The 14,666-nt window shown below is 57.0% G+C and overlaps 7 protein-coding genes across 7 annotated transcripts; 3 read left to right on the top strand and 4 right to left on the bottom strand.

The window, feature by feature from the left end:
• Window positions 1-221: 221 nt before the first annotated feature.
• PG997_007102 (uncharacterized protein) lies at window positions 222-1,310 on the bottom strand (the record flags this gene model as incomplete). The annotated part of the gene is made up of 4 exons (XM_066811417.1): window positions 222-452; window positions 511-540; window positions 622-1,024; window positions 1,261-1,310. The coding sequence occupies 4 exons, from the start codon at window positions 1,308-1,310 to the stop codon at window positions 222-224; spliced, it is 714 nt and encodes a 237-aa protein (XP_066670340.1).
• Window positions 1,311-2,783: 1,473 nt separating this feature from the next.
• PG997_007101 (uncharacterized protein) lies at window positions 2,784-3,893 on the bottom strand (the record flags this gene model as incomplete). The annotated part of the gene is made up of 1 exon (XM_066811416.1): window positions 2,784-3,893. One exon carries the CDS (start codon window positions 3,891-3,893, stop codon window positions 2,784-2,786), a length of 1,110 nt encoding a protein of 369 aa, XP_066670339.1.
• Window positions 3,894-4,426: 533 nt separating this feature from the next.
• PG997_007100 (S-adenosyl-L-methionine-dependent methyltransferase) lies at window positions 4,427-5,422 on the bottom strand (the record flags this gene model as incomplete). Its single annotated transcript, XM_066811415.1, has 1 exon — window positions 4,427-5,422. The coding sequence occupies one exon, from the start codon at window positions 5,420-5,422 to the stop codon at window positions 4,427-4,429; it is 996 nt and encodes a 331-aa protein (XP_066670338.1).
• Window positions 5,423-6,737: 1,315 nt separating this feature from the next.
• On the bottom strand, window positions 6,738-8,375 carry PG997_007099 (S-adenosyl-L-methionine-dependent methyltransferase; the record flags this gene model as incomplete). The annotated part of the gene is made up of 3 exons (XM_066811414.1): window positions 6,738-7,204; window positions 7,330-7,502; window positions 7,525-8,375. 3 exons carry the CDS (start codon window positions 8,373-8,375, stop codon window positions 6,738-6,740), a joined length of 1,491 nt encoding a protein of 496 aa, XP_066670337.1.
• Window positions 8,376-11,441: 3,066 nt separating this feature from the next.
• Window positions 11,442-12,461, top strand: PG997_007098 (uncharacterized protein; the record flags this gene model as incomplete). The annotated part of the gene is made up of 1 exon (XM_066811413.1): window positions 11,442-12,461. The coding sequence occupies one exon, from the start codon at window positions 11,442-11,444 to the stop codon at window positions 12,459-12,461; it is 1,020 nt and encodes a 339-aa protein (XP_066670336.1).
• A 375-nt stretch (window positions 12,462-12,836) lies between these two features.
• PG997_007097 (uncharacterized protein) lies at window positions 12,837-13,404 on the top strand (the record flags this gene model as incomplete). Its single annotated transcript, XM_066811412.1, has 2 exons — window positions 12,837-12,939; window positions 13,031-13,404. The coding sequence occupies 2 exons, from the start codon at window positions 12,837-12,839 to the stop codon at window positions 13,402-13,404; spliced, it is 477 nt and encodes a 158-aa protein (XP_066670335.1).
• Window positions 13,405-13,406: 2 nt separating this feature from the next.
• PG997_007096 (uncharacterized protein) lies at window positions 13,407-14,501 on the top strand (the record flags this gene model as incomplete). Its single annotated transcript, XM_066811411.1, has 3 exons — window positions 13,407-13,538; window positions 13,594-13,824; window positions 13,896-14,501. The coding sequence occupies 3 exons, from the start codon at window positions 13,407-13,409 to the stop codon at window positions 14,499-14,501; spliced, it is 969 nt and encodes a 322-aa protein (XP_066670334.1).
• Between the last annotated feature and the right edge of the window lie 165 nt (window positions 14,502-14,666).

The following is a 14,666-nucleotide window of genomic DNA, read 5'->3' as shown; positions in this document are numbered from 1 at the left end:
GCAATATGAATATTTACAACACCTCGCATCAGTTTTGTAATTTGTATTTTGTTTCATTCATTTGCTTTCTCACATGCTAATCAGCATTGGGGCTACATCAGTGATGTTCAAGATGCCCGTCCAACAACGTGATCGGAAGTGGCGATATATATATATTCCTTCTATACGCTCTCTAATCAAAGCTTGCCTTGTGCCCTTCCGTGATCGTCACCCTCCGGCCTTCACAGCAGCCAGTGGTTGAACCAAGTGACGGCCTGCAGGAACGCCTGCTCCTTGGCGAACTTCTGCTCCTTCTTGGAGACGTCGCAGCGCACGGTGAAGCCGTGCTCGGTCTGGCTGTAGAGGTTGATCTGGTAGGGGCGGCCGCCCTCCTTGAGGATCTCCTCGGAGCGGTGTCGCTTCTCGGCCGGGAAGATCTCGTCCGTCTCGGCGGCGGCGATGGAGAGGGGGCCCTTGAAGCCAGCCAGCTCCTCCTCGTCGACGAAGGAGGGGGTGGGCGAAGTAGCCGACGGTGATGTCGGGGTAGTGGCGAGCGACGTACTGTTTTTGGGGGTGGTGTCAGTTACTTGGGTTTCCCTGATGGTATACATAGGATAAGTAAAAGGGAAAGAGAGAACGTACCTTGGCGCCGAAGCAGTATCCAACCGCCCCGATCTTCTTAACACCCTTCTCCTGTTTGAGATACTTGATGGCCTCCACGACAATGGGGTCGACGGCCTCGGTGGTGTGGGGGTTATCGCCGGTGGAGCCCTTGGTGAGCCAGCTCATGAAGTCGAAGTCGCCGGAGCGGTTGAGCGAGAGGGCGTCGCCGTTGAACAGGTCAATGATCAGGGTCAGGTAGCCGTTGGCGGCGAACTGGTCCGCCATCAGCTTGCTGTTCTGCCAGATGCTGATCACGTCGGGCAGGTACAGGATCGCCGTGTCCTGGGCCTGGGCCACACCGGCGGGGGCGTCGCGAGGTAGGCCTCGTACTGGCCGATCTTGAAGGTGGTGCCGGTGGGCTCGCCGCTGGGGAGGGAGAAAGCTGTTAGCATGGGGTTTCCGAGAGATGGTATTGTTCGGCGCAAAGCTATGTGCAGGTGAAACTGTGCGTCCAGCTTGCGACTTTCAGCTCAAGTGACATCATTGTCGTCTTATGTTTCCATGATGAGATGACACATTTGACAATTGCCCATTTCTCATGTGCAGGCAATATATCTTGTCTCGGGTGGTGGCAATGACGAAACGGGAAATGGATGGCGGGGTAGAATTGTCACTCACTCATGCTTGACGCCGACAGTGCAGCACTTGGCGGGAGGGTTAGAGGCCATTTTGGGCGAGTTGGTATTGAGCTGAAGATTTGGAAATAGAAGGATTGGTTCGTTATAGAGAGAGATTCAATTGAGAAGTCAAGAAGTTTTCAAGAGAACGCCAAGGTGGATGAAGGAGGGAAACCTCTCTGCTTAAAGGGTCCCGCGTCCTGAACTGAGATCCAAGGATGCATCCATCGGAAACAAAAGAGGGTCTCTCAAGGTTACAGGCTTGCGTAGTGGTTATTACGATCCTTCGCCTATAGCATCACTGGGCCGGGGTCTGTACCGGCGTGCAGTGACTGCCGGTAGGACAATTTTCTGCTCGCTCTCACAAAATCTGACCGCTTGGTAAGCCCAAATCTCCAAGCTTGCCGGATCTGGTCTCACAGACGGGCGGATAGCTGTGTGTGTGGAGTTGGATGTCGTACCTACATCCCTACGTTACATGGTTGGATCTTCTTTATCTCCATCTAGCCCATCTGAGCTCTCCATCTTAGCGCTCCTCATTGGGGCTTTTGGGGGATTCAGTGCTGGAATTTGCGTTGAGCCCCTGCGGAAAACCGCCCGCACCACTGCAAAGACCACGGATCGGGCGGATTTCTTACGTCACCAAACACTGGAGCCTAGGGCGTAGTGTATCTTCTAGAAGAAGCTTGTCAGTTATTTCCGGGCGCAGATCCAGTGCATATCAGACACCATCTCCAGAAATCTCCGCCTTGCCGCCCTCGTTCCTGACGGCGGTTTCGCTACAGACTCTCCGGCGAATTTGCTAATAGTTAGGAATGTTTCGTCAATGCTTCTGGCGGTCAATTGCAGCCAGTGACTATCGAGGTGCCGTTCGGCGAAAGCGTCTGGATGTATTCGCATTCTCGTACATCATAGTCCGCTTCTCTTGACCATGCCGTCAGCATCTTCTTACCCGAACGCCTCGAACGCTATTATTGGATGGCAGCTCTGCGACATTTCGGGCTCTTCGCATTGAGTACCAAACTCCATTATTATGATACATCTACTTCCTAATTATGTTATCTGTGTGTCTCTGCCAGAAGCTCTGCCTCCGTTGCCCAAAGTCGAAACAATCATTACCTCGGTCCTGTTCCAGTCCAGCCCACTGAGGCCTGCTAGCGACGGGATTCCTCCAGGGGTCTCCTCCTAACCCGGTAGTAGGTAGCTTGGTAGCCATCGATTTCACCACCAACACCAAACTCCGCACTAGCATGCAGTTGTTACCACGTTTCTCTCTGCCACTCCAGCTGCCTTCACCTCACTTGCTCTTCCCCAGTCCAGTCCCCAGTCTCTCATTAGTCCCCGTTCATGCTGAGCGGGCTCATAGCCCGACTCGGCGGCACACCGCCCTTGACCACGTTAAGGAGGTGTCGGAACGCGCCCGACTTGGGCGACCTGAACGAGCTCGGAGACATCTCGGGGGGTGATGCAGACGACGTCGCTGCCGGCGCCGCCGCTGGAGCAGCTGATGCACCCATGGGGTCTTCACGTTGATCCTGCGGGCTGGTGGCTGATGTCTTCCTGCCGTCGCACTTCTGTTGTTGCTGAGCATGCTCCATCCCGCGGTTGGCGCTCGTCGTGCGGCTCCCGCGACTGCGGGCTGAGAAGTCCCACAGCCTGGGCAAGCTGACCGCTGAAGCGACGGGCCGTCTGCTGAGATGCAGCTGCTGTGTCCGTCGATTGGCTTGGTGTCACCGTTCTGGGGGTTGATACTCTGCTGGAGGAGGTAGGTCTTGCGCTGCTTGCAGCCGACTCGCGTCTCGGACCTTGTAGGTGCTTCTTGTGATGTGGGAACGAGTCCGGAGACGCTTTCGGGCTTTCGGTGGCGTGGCTGGTTCCAGTTCTCTTCCCGCCGCCGGAGGAAGTTCGGCGACCAGTGGTGCTTGCGGAGGCTGATGCCTTCCTCTCCGGGAATTTGGTGGGTCGTCGGCCCTTGGCACTTATCCACTGAGACTGCGGCACTGCACCGGCGGTGATATCTTCTTCGTCGGGGCCCATCATGGTGGAATGCCCCGACGATGGTCGCGGTGATCCCGTTTGGAGCTGACGGCCTTGCCCGGCCTTGGAAGCGCCCGTAAATGGCAGCCGCCACTTGTTCAGCGAGGATGGAGGCGGCGACGCCTTCGCCGTGATATTCGTCTCGAATTGCAGAACCGTGCCGGTCGACTCCTTCACGCGTTCTTCCTTGGCGGCGTCCTCTCGAGTGTGCGTCTCAACTCCCGTGTCGTAGGGGTGCGTGCTCTCGCCCGGCTTGGTGGGCTTCTCCGGCAGGCTCGCCCGCTTGAGGGCCTTGGCTTCGGCGACCTCGATGCTGTGGTCGAGGTGGTCCTGGACGCTCTCGAGTCGGTGGTGCAGCCATCGCAGGGGCACGGAGGCGGTCTCGAGCGCCTTGACCTTGGCCGGCTTGTTGGGCGGCTTCGTGTCGCTGTTGCTGAAGAAGCCGGACTCGGAGCGTTGCTCGACCAGCGTCGTGACGGTCGGCCAGCGGTTGCGGTAGTCGATCTGGTCGCCCTTGGGCTTGCGCTTGAAGAAGCCGAGGCGGGTGAAGAAGGTGGGGGCAGAGCGCCGTCGGTCGTCGCTTGGGCTGTAGGACATGGCGACAACGGCGAGGGATCGAGTGTAAGGTTATATCTACCGTCGCATGATGTGTGGAATGCTCGACGTGTGTCGGTCAGGTCTGGAAGTGCATTTATTGGAGCTCCGTACTTTTATGTCGGATTGAGCAGTCGATCTTGGTGTTGTTTCAACAACCGTTTGATGCTCAAACCTCAAATCAAGACGGTGGAAGTTGCCATACTTGCAGCCAGGAAGGCGCATGGAGTACCCTGGGTGTTTGCGTGCAAAATTATTTAGGTGTTAGCTACGTCAAATATTCGGATGGAAAGTGCAACCGAATTCCATCTGCTTTCATTGCGATTTACTGTATCCCATGATGGCGTACGTTCTTGGTAGCTTCTTGGAATATGTGTCATGTGTTGGACTACCGTAGCCGCGTTGACTCGGCATCGAATTGAAGATGAGAAAAATAGCGCTGCGGCAAAGTACATGTTAATCACACCTCTCAAGAACGAACCGGGTATTTCCAATTAGCCGATCTCTATATTTTCGTATTGACTTCCAAGGCTCCTTCACAATGGCGGCTTGCGAGCGTGCACGACGTGTATCGGGTAATACCCATGCACAATATTGTACTCGATCTCCTGGACCGCCCGCGCAATATCCCGCTCGATCTCCTCCTCGCCCAGTCCCGCCGCCCGGAACAGCCGGTGCATCGTCCCGCTCAGCAGCGCCTGCTTGACATTGGCCCCCTGGTACCGCCCCGCCATCTTGTAGCGCGTCTCCTTCGGCCACCCGCTCGTCGGCAGCGGCAGCACCGTCTCGCGGTACTCGACGAACCCGGCCTCGCGCATCAGGTCCTTGTACTGCGTGATGGCGAACGCGTCCCGGCCCAGCCGCGTCAGGCCCGCCGACACCATGTGCCCGAAGCGCTCGACGCCCGAGCCGACGCTGGAGCCGTCGAACGACAGCACCTCGGGCCGCGCCTCGACGACTTCGACCCAGCCGCCGGGCGCGAGGTGCTCGTACATCTTCCTGATCAGCTTGCCGTGGTCCTTGATGGCCGTGTAGACGGCGCGCAGATGGATCAGGTCAAAGTCCTTGGGGATAGTCCACTCATCGTCCTCTGCATCCTCCTTCACGAACGAGACGTTGGGCGGCAGGTACTCCGCCTCCGGCTGGATCAAGCTGAGGTCCGTCCCGACGACCTCGGCGTCCGGGTGCTCCTGCGCGAACTCGATGGGCCAGATGCCCGTGCCCGTCGCGATGTCGAGGACTTTGGACGGGTCGTGGTTCGGCGAGCAGCTGAGCCGGTTGTCGAGCAGGGCCGTCATCATGGCGTGCTGCATGTCGAGCCGGTCCTGCTCCTCGGGGTCGTTGGGGAGGAAGTAGCGGTCCTCCTTGTAGCCCTGGAACTTGCGCCCGTCGATCTCGATCGAGTCGTCCTCCAGGATCGATTTGCCTGTGATCTCGCGGTCGGGGCTGATGACCTCCGGCATCAGCTTCGGGTCGGCCGCGAGGATGACCTCGGCGGCTTGCCTGGCGTCAACTACGTCCGGGGCAGGCATTGTTCCCGGCAATCCTGCGTTCTGGTCTGCGGTCATCGCACTCCTAGCGTGACCCGTGAAGCCGGACCCTTGATCTAGCGCTCGAACGACTGGAAGTTAGACGGTCACTCCCCCGCTGCTGTCAACAGCCTGCAGAGATTTCCGGAACGGTACTAGATCTGCAGATCAATCCGAGTTGAGAAGCAGCGGATTGAGAACCTGGTCAGGAATTCGCGTCCGAATTGTTTGCTTTCTCGGTGAGGTTGAATGGCTGTCGTGGTAGTGGTACGACTGCAAAACTCGTTGAACGGTCGTCGTGCCCCCATACTGCATGTGATTGACAGGCACGAAACGACTAGGGTGCGGAATCATACCCACACCAGCGGAAGCACATCCGAATGCGGGCAAGGGAGACTGGGGGTCCAGACGCCAATTGGGCATGGCTGGGTCTTGGTATTATCGGGCCGAGTCCGAGTGCAACCATCCTCCTCTTCTTCATCCCATCGTCAACACCATCAAGGACACCACCAACGACTTTTGATATCCGGCAGGAGTTTGCGAGTGCCTCCTTGTGAAGATCTGAGCATGGTCCGTGGGCAAACGGTGGATCGATGTTTCCTAAAACGTAAGTCCAGACTCGAGACTAGACAGGCTCGGTGGCCCGCCGGATTACGTGTTTAGTGCAGATGCTCACTCAACGAAATCACCAACAGTTGCCGTCACATTTACGTTGCATAGTCGGCAGCCGGCAACCAATGCCATTGGACGCTTGGTCCGGCAGTGACAAGGGAGGGTCCCCGGGGTTGCTTTCGACATGACAAAATATGGAGACCTTGTTGCGATATCACGAACAAGCATGCAGATAAGCTCATCGATTGCCGGACCAAAAGGAGTATGCACCTCGCCGCCCTTGACTGAATACAGTACTGACTAGAGACCGTGTTCGTCCACTCTTTGCGGAAAACGAGAGATCCGGCAAAGATCAGGCTATTTCGACGAGGATCAGCATTCTGGCATACGGCACAGCAATCCTCTACGGCACAGCAATGGCCCAAGTGGAGGCATAAGGTGGGGGGACGCGATAATACGGGGAGAGGGCACACTTTCCGACTGGCACGCTTGTAAGTCTGTGGAACCTGTTCGTTCGTCTTGAATGTTAAATGTTACGTGAGGTAGTGTTGAGCATCGTGAATCCCATGCCGGCTTCTGATCCCGGAACGCCCCTAACCCACACGAACCTCTCCTTCGCCCCCACGCGGGTGAGGTTCCCCAGTAAATGTCTACCCTAGCCTACCACACAGTCCCAGTCCCAGTCAGTACTCGAGCCTGGCTGCTGTCACCACGGCTTCTGGGCGTATATCACATGATACGGCCAGTACCCATGCACCCGCTTGCTGACCAGCTCCCGCTCAACATCCGCCGCGAGCCGCCTGTTCTCGCCCTCGGACACGCCAGCGACCTGAATCACCTTGTTGGTGACGCAGTTGACGACCTGCAAGATGTTGACAGCCTGGAACAGGCCGGCCCAGCGGTAGTGCCGGTTGGCGGCCCCCTCTGGCCAGTCGCTGCAGGGGACGGGGATAATGTGCTCGCGGATGGACGACTCGACGAACCCGACGTCGGCGATCATGGTGCGATACCGGTCCAGCGCCGTGATGTCGCGCCCGAGCCGCGTGAGCCCTTCGCCGAAGAGCTGGCAGTGCCGCTCCAGGGCCGAGCCTTGGCTCGTGCCGTCGTAGGAGTGGAAGGAGACGCGCACGTCTTGGATTTCGATCCAGCCGCCCGGGGCGAGGTGTTTGTATACTGCGAGGGGGTTGCCTGGTCAGTTTGCCGGCGTACTTCTGTAGGAATCAATCCTTCCTCCTGGTTCTTCAAGTCACCCAGCAAGTAGAGAAGATGTGACAAAAAAACATACTATTCCGCAAAACCTTCATATGGTCCTTGATCGACATGTAAAAGCTCCCGGGCGTGGATGAAATCGAACCCCAACGGAACGCTCCACTCGTCCTCCTCGGCGTCCTCCTTGATATACGACACGTTGGGCGGGAGCGGCCTGTGCGTGGGCTGGATCATGGTGAGGTCGGTCCCCAGGACCTGGGGCCTGCGGGTGCTGGTGGGCGAACTCGTTGGCCCAGATGCCGGTGCCCGTGCCCAGGTCCAAAACGCTACGGGGAGGTTTCTGGAGGGGCGCGAGGTACAGCCGGCCCTCGGTCAGGGTCTTGTAGACCTCGTGCTGGAAGTCGAGCCGGTCCTGCTCCTGCGGGTCGTTGGGGAGGTAGTACCCGTCCTGCCGGTATGCCTGGAAGGTACGGCCGTGCTCGTCGAAGACGACTTCGTTGGGGAAGCTGGAGATGTCGAGGCGGATCGGGATCTGATGTTGTTGTGGTCTTCCGCTACTATTTGTCCGTTGCTGCTGCTGCTGCTGCTGCTGAACATGTTGCCAATTAGAGCCTATAGGTGCGGCGGCGGCGACGTTTGCTGCGTGCTGTTGGTGGTGGTGGGGTATCTGGGGTACAGGAGGTGCCGGAGCAATGGGACGGTAAGTGCTGTTGCTGGCGCCGCTGCCAAGAGGTAAGAGACCGGGCTGCTGGGTCCCGGTAGCAGCACTATTCCGATCTTGGTTCGTGAGGGGGTCTACGGGATAGGCTAGATTGCTGTAGTCGTCGCCAACCGGGAAGATCTGAGGCGGAGACGGGTAATATGATTCGGGTCCGGGATGAGACTGCCATTGCGACTGATTTGATGTTACGAAGTCGAAGGGAGTATCTGATGGCTGAGGACCGAACATGGCGTCGTCTGCCATGGGGCGGCCGTTCATTGTTTGGGTCTGTTGACTGATGATTCCATCGGGGTCATATTCGAAGGCGTATTCGGCGGGATAAGATGAGGATGTTAGTTGACGGTTATCACAATTCCCCGTCGAGAAGTTGGTGGCATATTGCTGGCCTTTGGACCGCGCTTGATGTGGCCCCATGATGTAGTTGAGGGCTCAGCACGAAGGCTTTGTTGGTGTAACACGCAAGAACAGGCTGAACGCTATGAAGGGAGGGATGGGTTGGGTGGGTTGGGCATGGAGAAGAAGCTCCAGCTCAAGCGGTCACTGCGAGATACCGACGAAGGAGCAATCTATTAAAAGGCTGCCCCCAACCCACCGAATCCGCCCCCAAATCTGCCATCTCTCGCTTCACTAAACCTCTTCGAAGTTGATGTAGATATGCAACTCGCCCGGAAGGTGCATGTCTGCCATGGTCCCCCAATCGACCCAATCGGAGACGTTGCAGTGAGGGGTCGGGAAGGGTTGCAATATTGTGACTTTGACAGACCCCGGTTTTTTGTGCCTGCCCGACCCCCAGTTTGCCCGTCCTTGTCACATTTTGCGGACCAGCGAGACCAAAAGCAGAGAGCCCCTCGCTGGCCGCCGAATCGAGTCGACAGCATCTCGGCCCGAGACGTTCGTGGGCCAATCGCCGCGCTCGGCGAACGCCCGCCGCGGCTGGGGGTTCACCGTTCTCGTTCTTCGTCACACCCAGCCCAACCGAACCGAGCATGAGCGCCCAGAGGGGAGAAGCGCACCCCGCCCGGAGATGATTGCGGGTTCTGGGAAGGATTAGCAACCGAGGAACCATCAAAGGCCATTCGAGATTGCCGCGGTTATGCCGCTGAAGAATTGTTGGTTATCTCCGCACTGACTGATGGATGACCCATCGTCTAAGGTACCTATTTACCTACTGGCCGGAAGGAGGAGCCAGCGTGCGTCACTCGTACTACTGGGATATGGAACCCCGACATTGATTGCCCTTTCACGTGCTGATATGTTTTCCGTTCTCTCGCCCAATTGTCTCATCCCGAGGCGTGATATCTTGGCGGGAACAGATGGTGATACATCATGGGTCGGAATAGTACCTGTCAGTCGAATACTGCCTGGATTAGTAGTGACTGCAAAGACTGATGATCATGCTCCGACTTTGAGCCTGAAGAGGGGTATTTTTGGTACGCGCCCCAGATGCGAATGCGCAGACGCCTTGACATCATGCACGCATGCATGCGCTGAGAATCTCGTTTATGCAGCCTGTAAGGCAAGAAGGTGGTTCTGATTTCCTCCTTCGCCGCCTCTGTGGAACAGGTGGTGGGATCTATTGTATTGAACAACACAAGGAGGCAGATCGATCCTGCACCTGTGCTTCTTGCTTTTCTTCCGAAGCGGATAAAATGGAACAATAGCGGAGATGGTTCGAATAACCTGTCAATCCACTGTACATCAGATCAAAAAGCGAAGGCTTGGAGTCGGTTCTCGGGACCGAGAGCCGGATCTAGGAGGAAAGAGTGGCCCCGTCGGGAAAAGAAATATGCAGTAAGCATGTTCCGCCCCCAGTCTCATGTCTTGTCTTTAATGTCCCCTTTTGAACTGGAGGATTGGGTCTCCGATTTTGGCCTCCAATCCTTCAACCCCCTTTCGCATCTTACTATGGCCACCACAGCTCCAACGCAGCAAGCACAATATATATGTCAAGTGGAGGTGAAACGCCATTCATGCTCTTGCGGATAGAACTGGAAATCTTCATTGGGCTTCAGAGACACGTCAAACGCGGCAGTCATTAATTTATGTCGAACATCACCCATCAAGATCTTGACATTGCTTGCCCATTGCTCGGACTGCACAGGAGATGTCGCACTGGAACCTCAACAACGCGGGAGAGTAAATATGGTGAACGAGTGTGAGAGAGAGGCCTAGAGCAATCATCTTAACGCATATTTGTCTTCTCTCCGTCACTCAGTATTAGGAGAGCAGACATCGCGTCCCAACCGCCGAATCAAGTCAAAAGAGAGTAATGGTTTGAGGACCGAGACATCTCGCAAGAGGTCAAGCGCATTGCTTCTCGGCCCGAGACTTTTGTTTAAATTGACAAAACCAATTGGAGAGTCACTTGACAGGCATGGGTATTGGCAATTGATAAATTTTGGTATAGGAACACGCAAGGCTGGTCAATTTACTTGGAGTGGCAGTATTTTGGTGAGGTGCTCGCAAAACAGGTGATGTGTAGTTAAGGAGGTTGATGAAGTAGGTTGGTTTCGCACGAAAGGAGTGAACTTGGAAGACTGGCGAGGGTTATTCCCGGCAGGTGGAGGACAATACCAGATCAATATATGCTGACAGCTCTAGTCAAAAATAAATACGTTATGAAGGGGGTAAATAAAAGCAATTTCGCGTTGCTAGCATGAGTGGACTGACTGCAAGAGAAGGGGAAATGGTAGGACAAGAATAGAATAAGAAGAAAAATAAAAATAAAAAATAAAAATAAAAAATAAAAACAGATGCTTCCTACGGGGCTCGAACTGGGAAACCGACAAAAAGAGTGGAAGGGAGTGGAGCAACGGACTCAACACACCATGAGATTTATACATTTTGCCGTTGAGTAACTCAACGCCTATCTCCGCTGCTTCCTTGGGGGATCTAGGTGTAAATCGGCTTAAGTACCTACTCTGTTTTCTAAGCCCGAGGCCTGTTTCTGGACTGTGCTCCTCGGTCACGGAAGGCTTTCTTGCCCCGGTTACAGGTTCTGTTGAAACCTTATAGTCAGGCTGCCTTGTGGCCCACCGTGAGAGCAGTTTCAGGGGGGCGGCGAATAATCAATGTGTATATTTGTTTTCGACACTATCATTTGGCTCAGTAAGCTCGTAAAGATATATGAATCAAATCCAGAATGGATGGATATCACGGCAGGAAAACTACTTATACAGCAGTAGCTGTTACTCAGGGGCTACCTATAGTCTTGTCAGGAAAAGTCCCTCGAGACGACGGACCTGCGTAGCGTAGGCCAACTAATGACTCAAATGCGAGTTGGTTTTATTACAACCACGCTGCATAGCCTAGAGGCCTGATACGTTGGCCCCAACTCCCAGCTGAGCAACGGCACCAGCTGGTGGAACCTATATAACTAGCGAGATCCTCGAGCTGGGCTTCAAACTCGTTGAATAGTTTTAGATCAATTCACGAGAAACGAAAACCGTCTCTTTACCATCAAGTCTACACACCCATATCATGCCAGCATCTCCTCGGTACAAGAACATCATGAAAGTGATCGACCAGGTCCCCGAGACCCAGCAAGCAGGCCAGCTGGTGCCGTCGAAGAGAATTTCCCACCAACCGAGTTCCGCCTTCACGAACCTGCCACTGGACGTGATCATGACAATTCAGGATCACTTGCCAGCAGAGACCGGCGCCTACCTAGGGTTAACTTGCAGAGCGGCCATGGAAATCTTCAAGCACCAGCCGCTCGAGCGAGACCTCAGCGACCGCTTCTACTACTGCTGGGACTGTGCCCGCCTCCACCGCTACTCCAAAAACTGGAAACTCGCATTCGACCAAGCCCGAGTCGCGCTTCCGCCTTGCCAGCAGCGTCCCCACAGCATCGGGGCCTGGCACTTTGGCTTCCACCATTTCCAGCTCGTCATGAACGAGTACCTTTACGGGAAGGGGCGGGGCCTGCCGACGGGGATCCTGCAGTCGGGACAGTTCGGGCTGTGGTCCGCCTGGCCGACCATGGCCGTCCTGGACGGTCAGGTCTTTATAAAGGCTCGGTACCTACTTATCCTGAGTGGGACGTGGTACCGATTCCACCACCAATTGCTTGAGATGGACCAGCAGCGCCTGCGGTTCTGCGCCCACCTGGACTCCCGGCGCCTGCCCGAGCTGCGGCTGGTGCGGGAGCACCGGCCGCTCGAGCGGTCCGACGCCACCGGGTACTGCGACACGTGCCTGACCGACTACAGATTCAAACTGGACCGCTGCCCCTTCCCGCGGCAGGGGGCGTGGGACATCTTGGTTACCACGTACCACCAGCTGGGGCCGTGCCGGAGGCCGGACGAGTGGATGTGGCGGTGCTTCGTTGGCGGCGGCGGCGGCGACGACAACCGCTCGGGCGGGGACGGGGCTAACTGCACCACCACGCGCCAGCAGTATCTACATGGCGATCACCCGCCCGGCGCGGTGATCGGGCGTTGGGACCCGGCACGTGCGGAGGAGCAAAATAGCTGGATTTACTCGCAGAGGGAATCCTGATCACTTCATTGGTCACTTGGATTGTTAAAGGCGTACCAGAATGTGCTGCTTGGAAACGAAATAGGAAAACCTAAGGTAAAACGGAATAATTGACCGTTGGCAGCCTTCAGGGATGATACTGTGGATGATGGGTCGGTTTCAGCGCCTTGGCGCGACGCGGGATATGCCGTGTTTCATCGTGGACACTATTCCGAAACAGTATAATGAGAAGTAATAAATACCTACTTACGTCCGACGGTACAAGACATGACATTCAAACTTCAAACCCCTCTTCTTTCCTCTCTCTCTCTCTCTCTCATTGTGCACCTGTTTTAACAGGCCTGCCCTCTGCGCAACAGCGACGACAACATAAACGACTGCAACCGCCTACCAAACATGGACCTCTTCAATCTTCCCACCGAGCTCGTACATCTCATGTTCGAGTACTTCATCTTATCCCGGAGTTTCAAACGGGCCATGCGCTTGCGACTGGTGAACCGTAAGCACCCACTCACTCCAGAATGCATCGACAGTTGGCCCTGCGGACTGCGTCGCTGCCGTCTCCGCCCCTTGATTAACCGAATATAAAGGTCAATTCAAGACTTGCATCGATGAAACTCTCTTCCAACCGCGCATTCTCCACCGTCTCGTCGTCGATCAGGTCATCAACGATGGCGACCTGACCAGACTCCTCGAGCAAGTCTCGCTCGGGCCTGGTGGTGATGGTGAGTCCGAGCACGGACGTTTCCGAAACGAATGGGGCCGCCAGATTCTCCCGTTCTTCGTCGCCCATGCGCTGCGAGAGCAGTCTCCGCACTCGACCCTAGGCCGTGTTCATCGCGCCGCTCAGGCCGTCAGTCGGATCGACACCGGCGACGGCGGCGTCACGGGCGATGATGCGGACGAGGATGCCGTCAAGAAATGCCTCGAAGACCTGCTCCCCTCTGGCCGCGGCGCAAAATAACCATGCAAGCCGACGGACGAGGGCTGCTCCTGGGCCGCGAAAAGGAGGAGGAGACCGCCAGCACCGCGGACTCGGACGCGGGCTTGCGCGCCGACATCGCGATCGCCGCGGTCTGGCTCGGCGAGACGGCCTACGTGCAGCGGCTCGTGGCGGACGACGGCCTGCGATTCCCCCCACCCGCTGGACGAGTACGGTCCGGGCGGGGGCACGGATATGGGCAGCGTCTTCCTGCACCCGCTGCAGGCGGCCGCGATCCAAGGCGACATCCAGATGATCGAGACCGTCCTGGGCGCCCTGAACGAGGGGCTGTCGTCTCTAGACGGCGAAGAGCCAAGGCCGCGCGAAGAATACCGCGAGCACGCCTACGGCCACATCGTCCTCGGCACCGCCCTGAAACAAGGCGGCGGCCGCCACCGCGCGGTCCTCGAGTGGGCGCTCGCCATGGGCGACGCCCTGCCCTGCCTCGGCACCCTCCGGTGCGAGCTGACCAGCATCCCTGGCCGGACCTGTTCGAGCGCGCCCGCTCGCTCGTGGAGCGGCACATCGGCCGGCCGTTCACGTACCATCTCGGCATCGCGCTGACGGGGTGCACCGTCGGCGGGCGGGTCGACCTGTTTCGGCACCTGCTCCACAAGGCCAAGAGCCGGGCCGAGGCCGAGGGCGGCGACGGTAAGGAGTTCAGGCTGGTCGACCATCCCGAGTCCGGCGGACCGCTCGGACTGTACTGGAACATGCTCGCCGCCATCCGCGGCCGGGAGGAGGCAATCGTCCGTATGCTGCTGGATAGAGATACCGGCGGCGGTGGCATGGACGTCAACTATGTAGACCCGACCGTGTCCGCAAACCAAGCCTGCACGCCGCTCTTGGAAGCCGTGCGCGCGGGCCGGATCGACGTCGTCCGGCTGCTGCTGGACTACGGCGCCGACCCGAACAGCGCGGGAGCGGGGGATGTAGATGTAGAGGGGAGGGGACCCGTCGCTATTGCCGATCGCGGCAGCGGTTGTGTTGGAGAGGTCGGACATCTTCCGCCTCTTGCGCGAGCGCGGGGCGCGCCTGGATACGCCTCGGACGGGCGGGGCGGCTATGGAGGCGGCTAAGAAGGACGGGCTGTCTTCCATGGTGGATCTGCTAATGAGCGAGGGCGTGAGTGCGTAGATCGATGCAGACGTAGGTCGCGATGTGATCAACAAAGTTGATCAAGGAGACTCAATTGGGTAAGACGTAAGCAGCAGGCAGGGCTACAATGCAGTTAAACGAAAAGA

Source organism: Apiospora hydei, assembly GCF_038363865.1.
Source record: "Apiospora hydei strain CBS 114990 chromosome Unknown utg000005l_segment0_segment0, whole genome shotgun sequence".
Lineage (NCBI taxonomy): Eukaryota > Fungi > Ascomycota > Sordariomycetes > Amphisphaeriales > Apiosporaceae > Apiospora > Apiospora hydei.
This window is presented reverse-complemented; position numbering and strand designations above follow the sequence as displayed.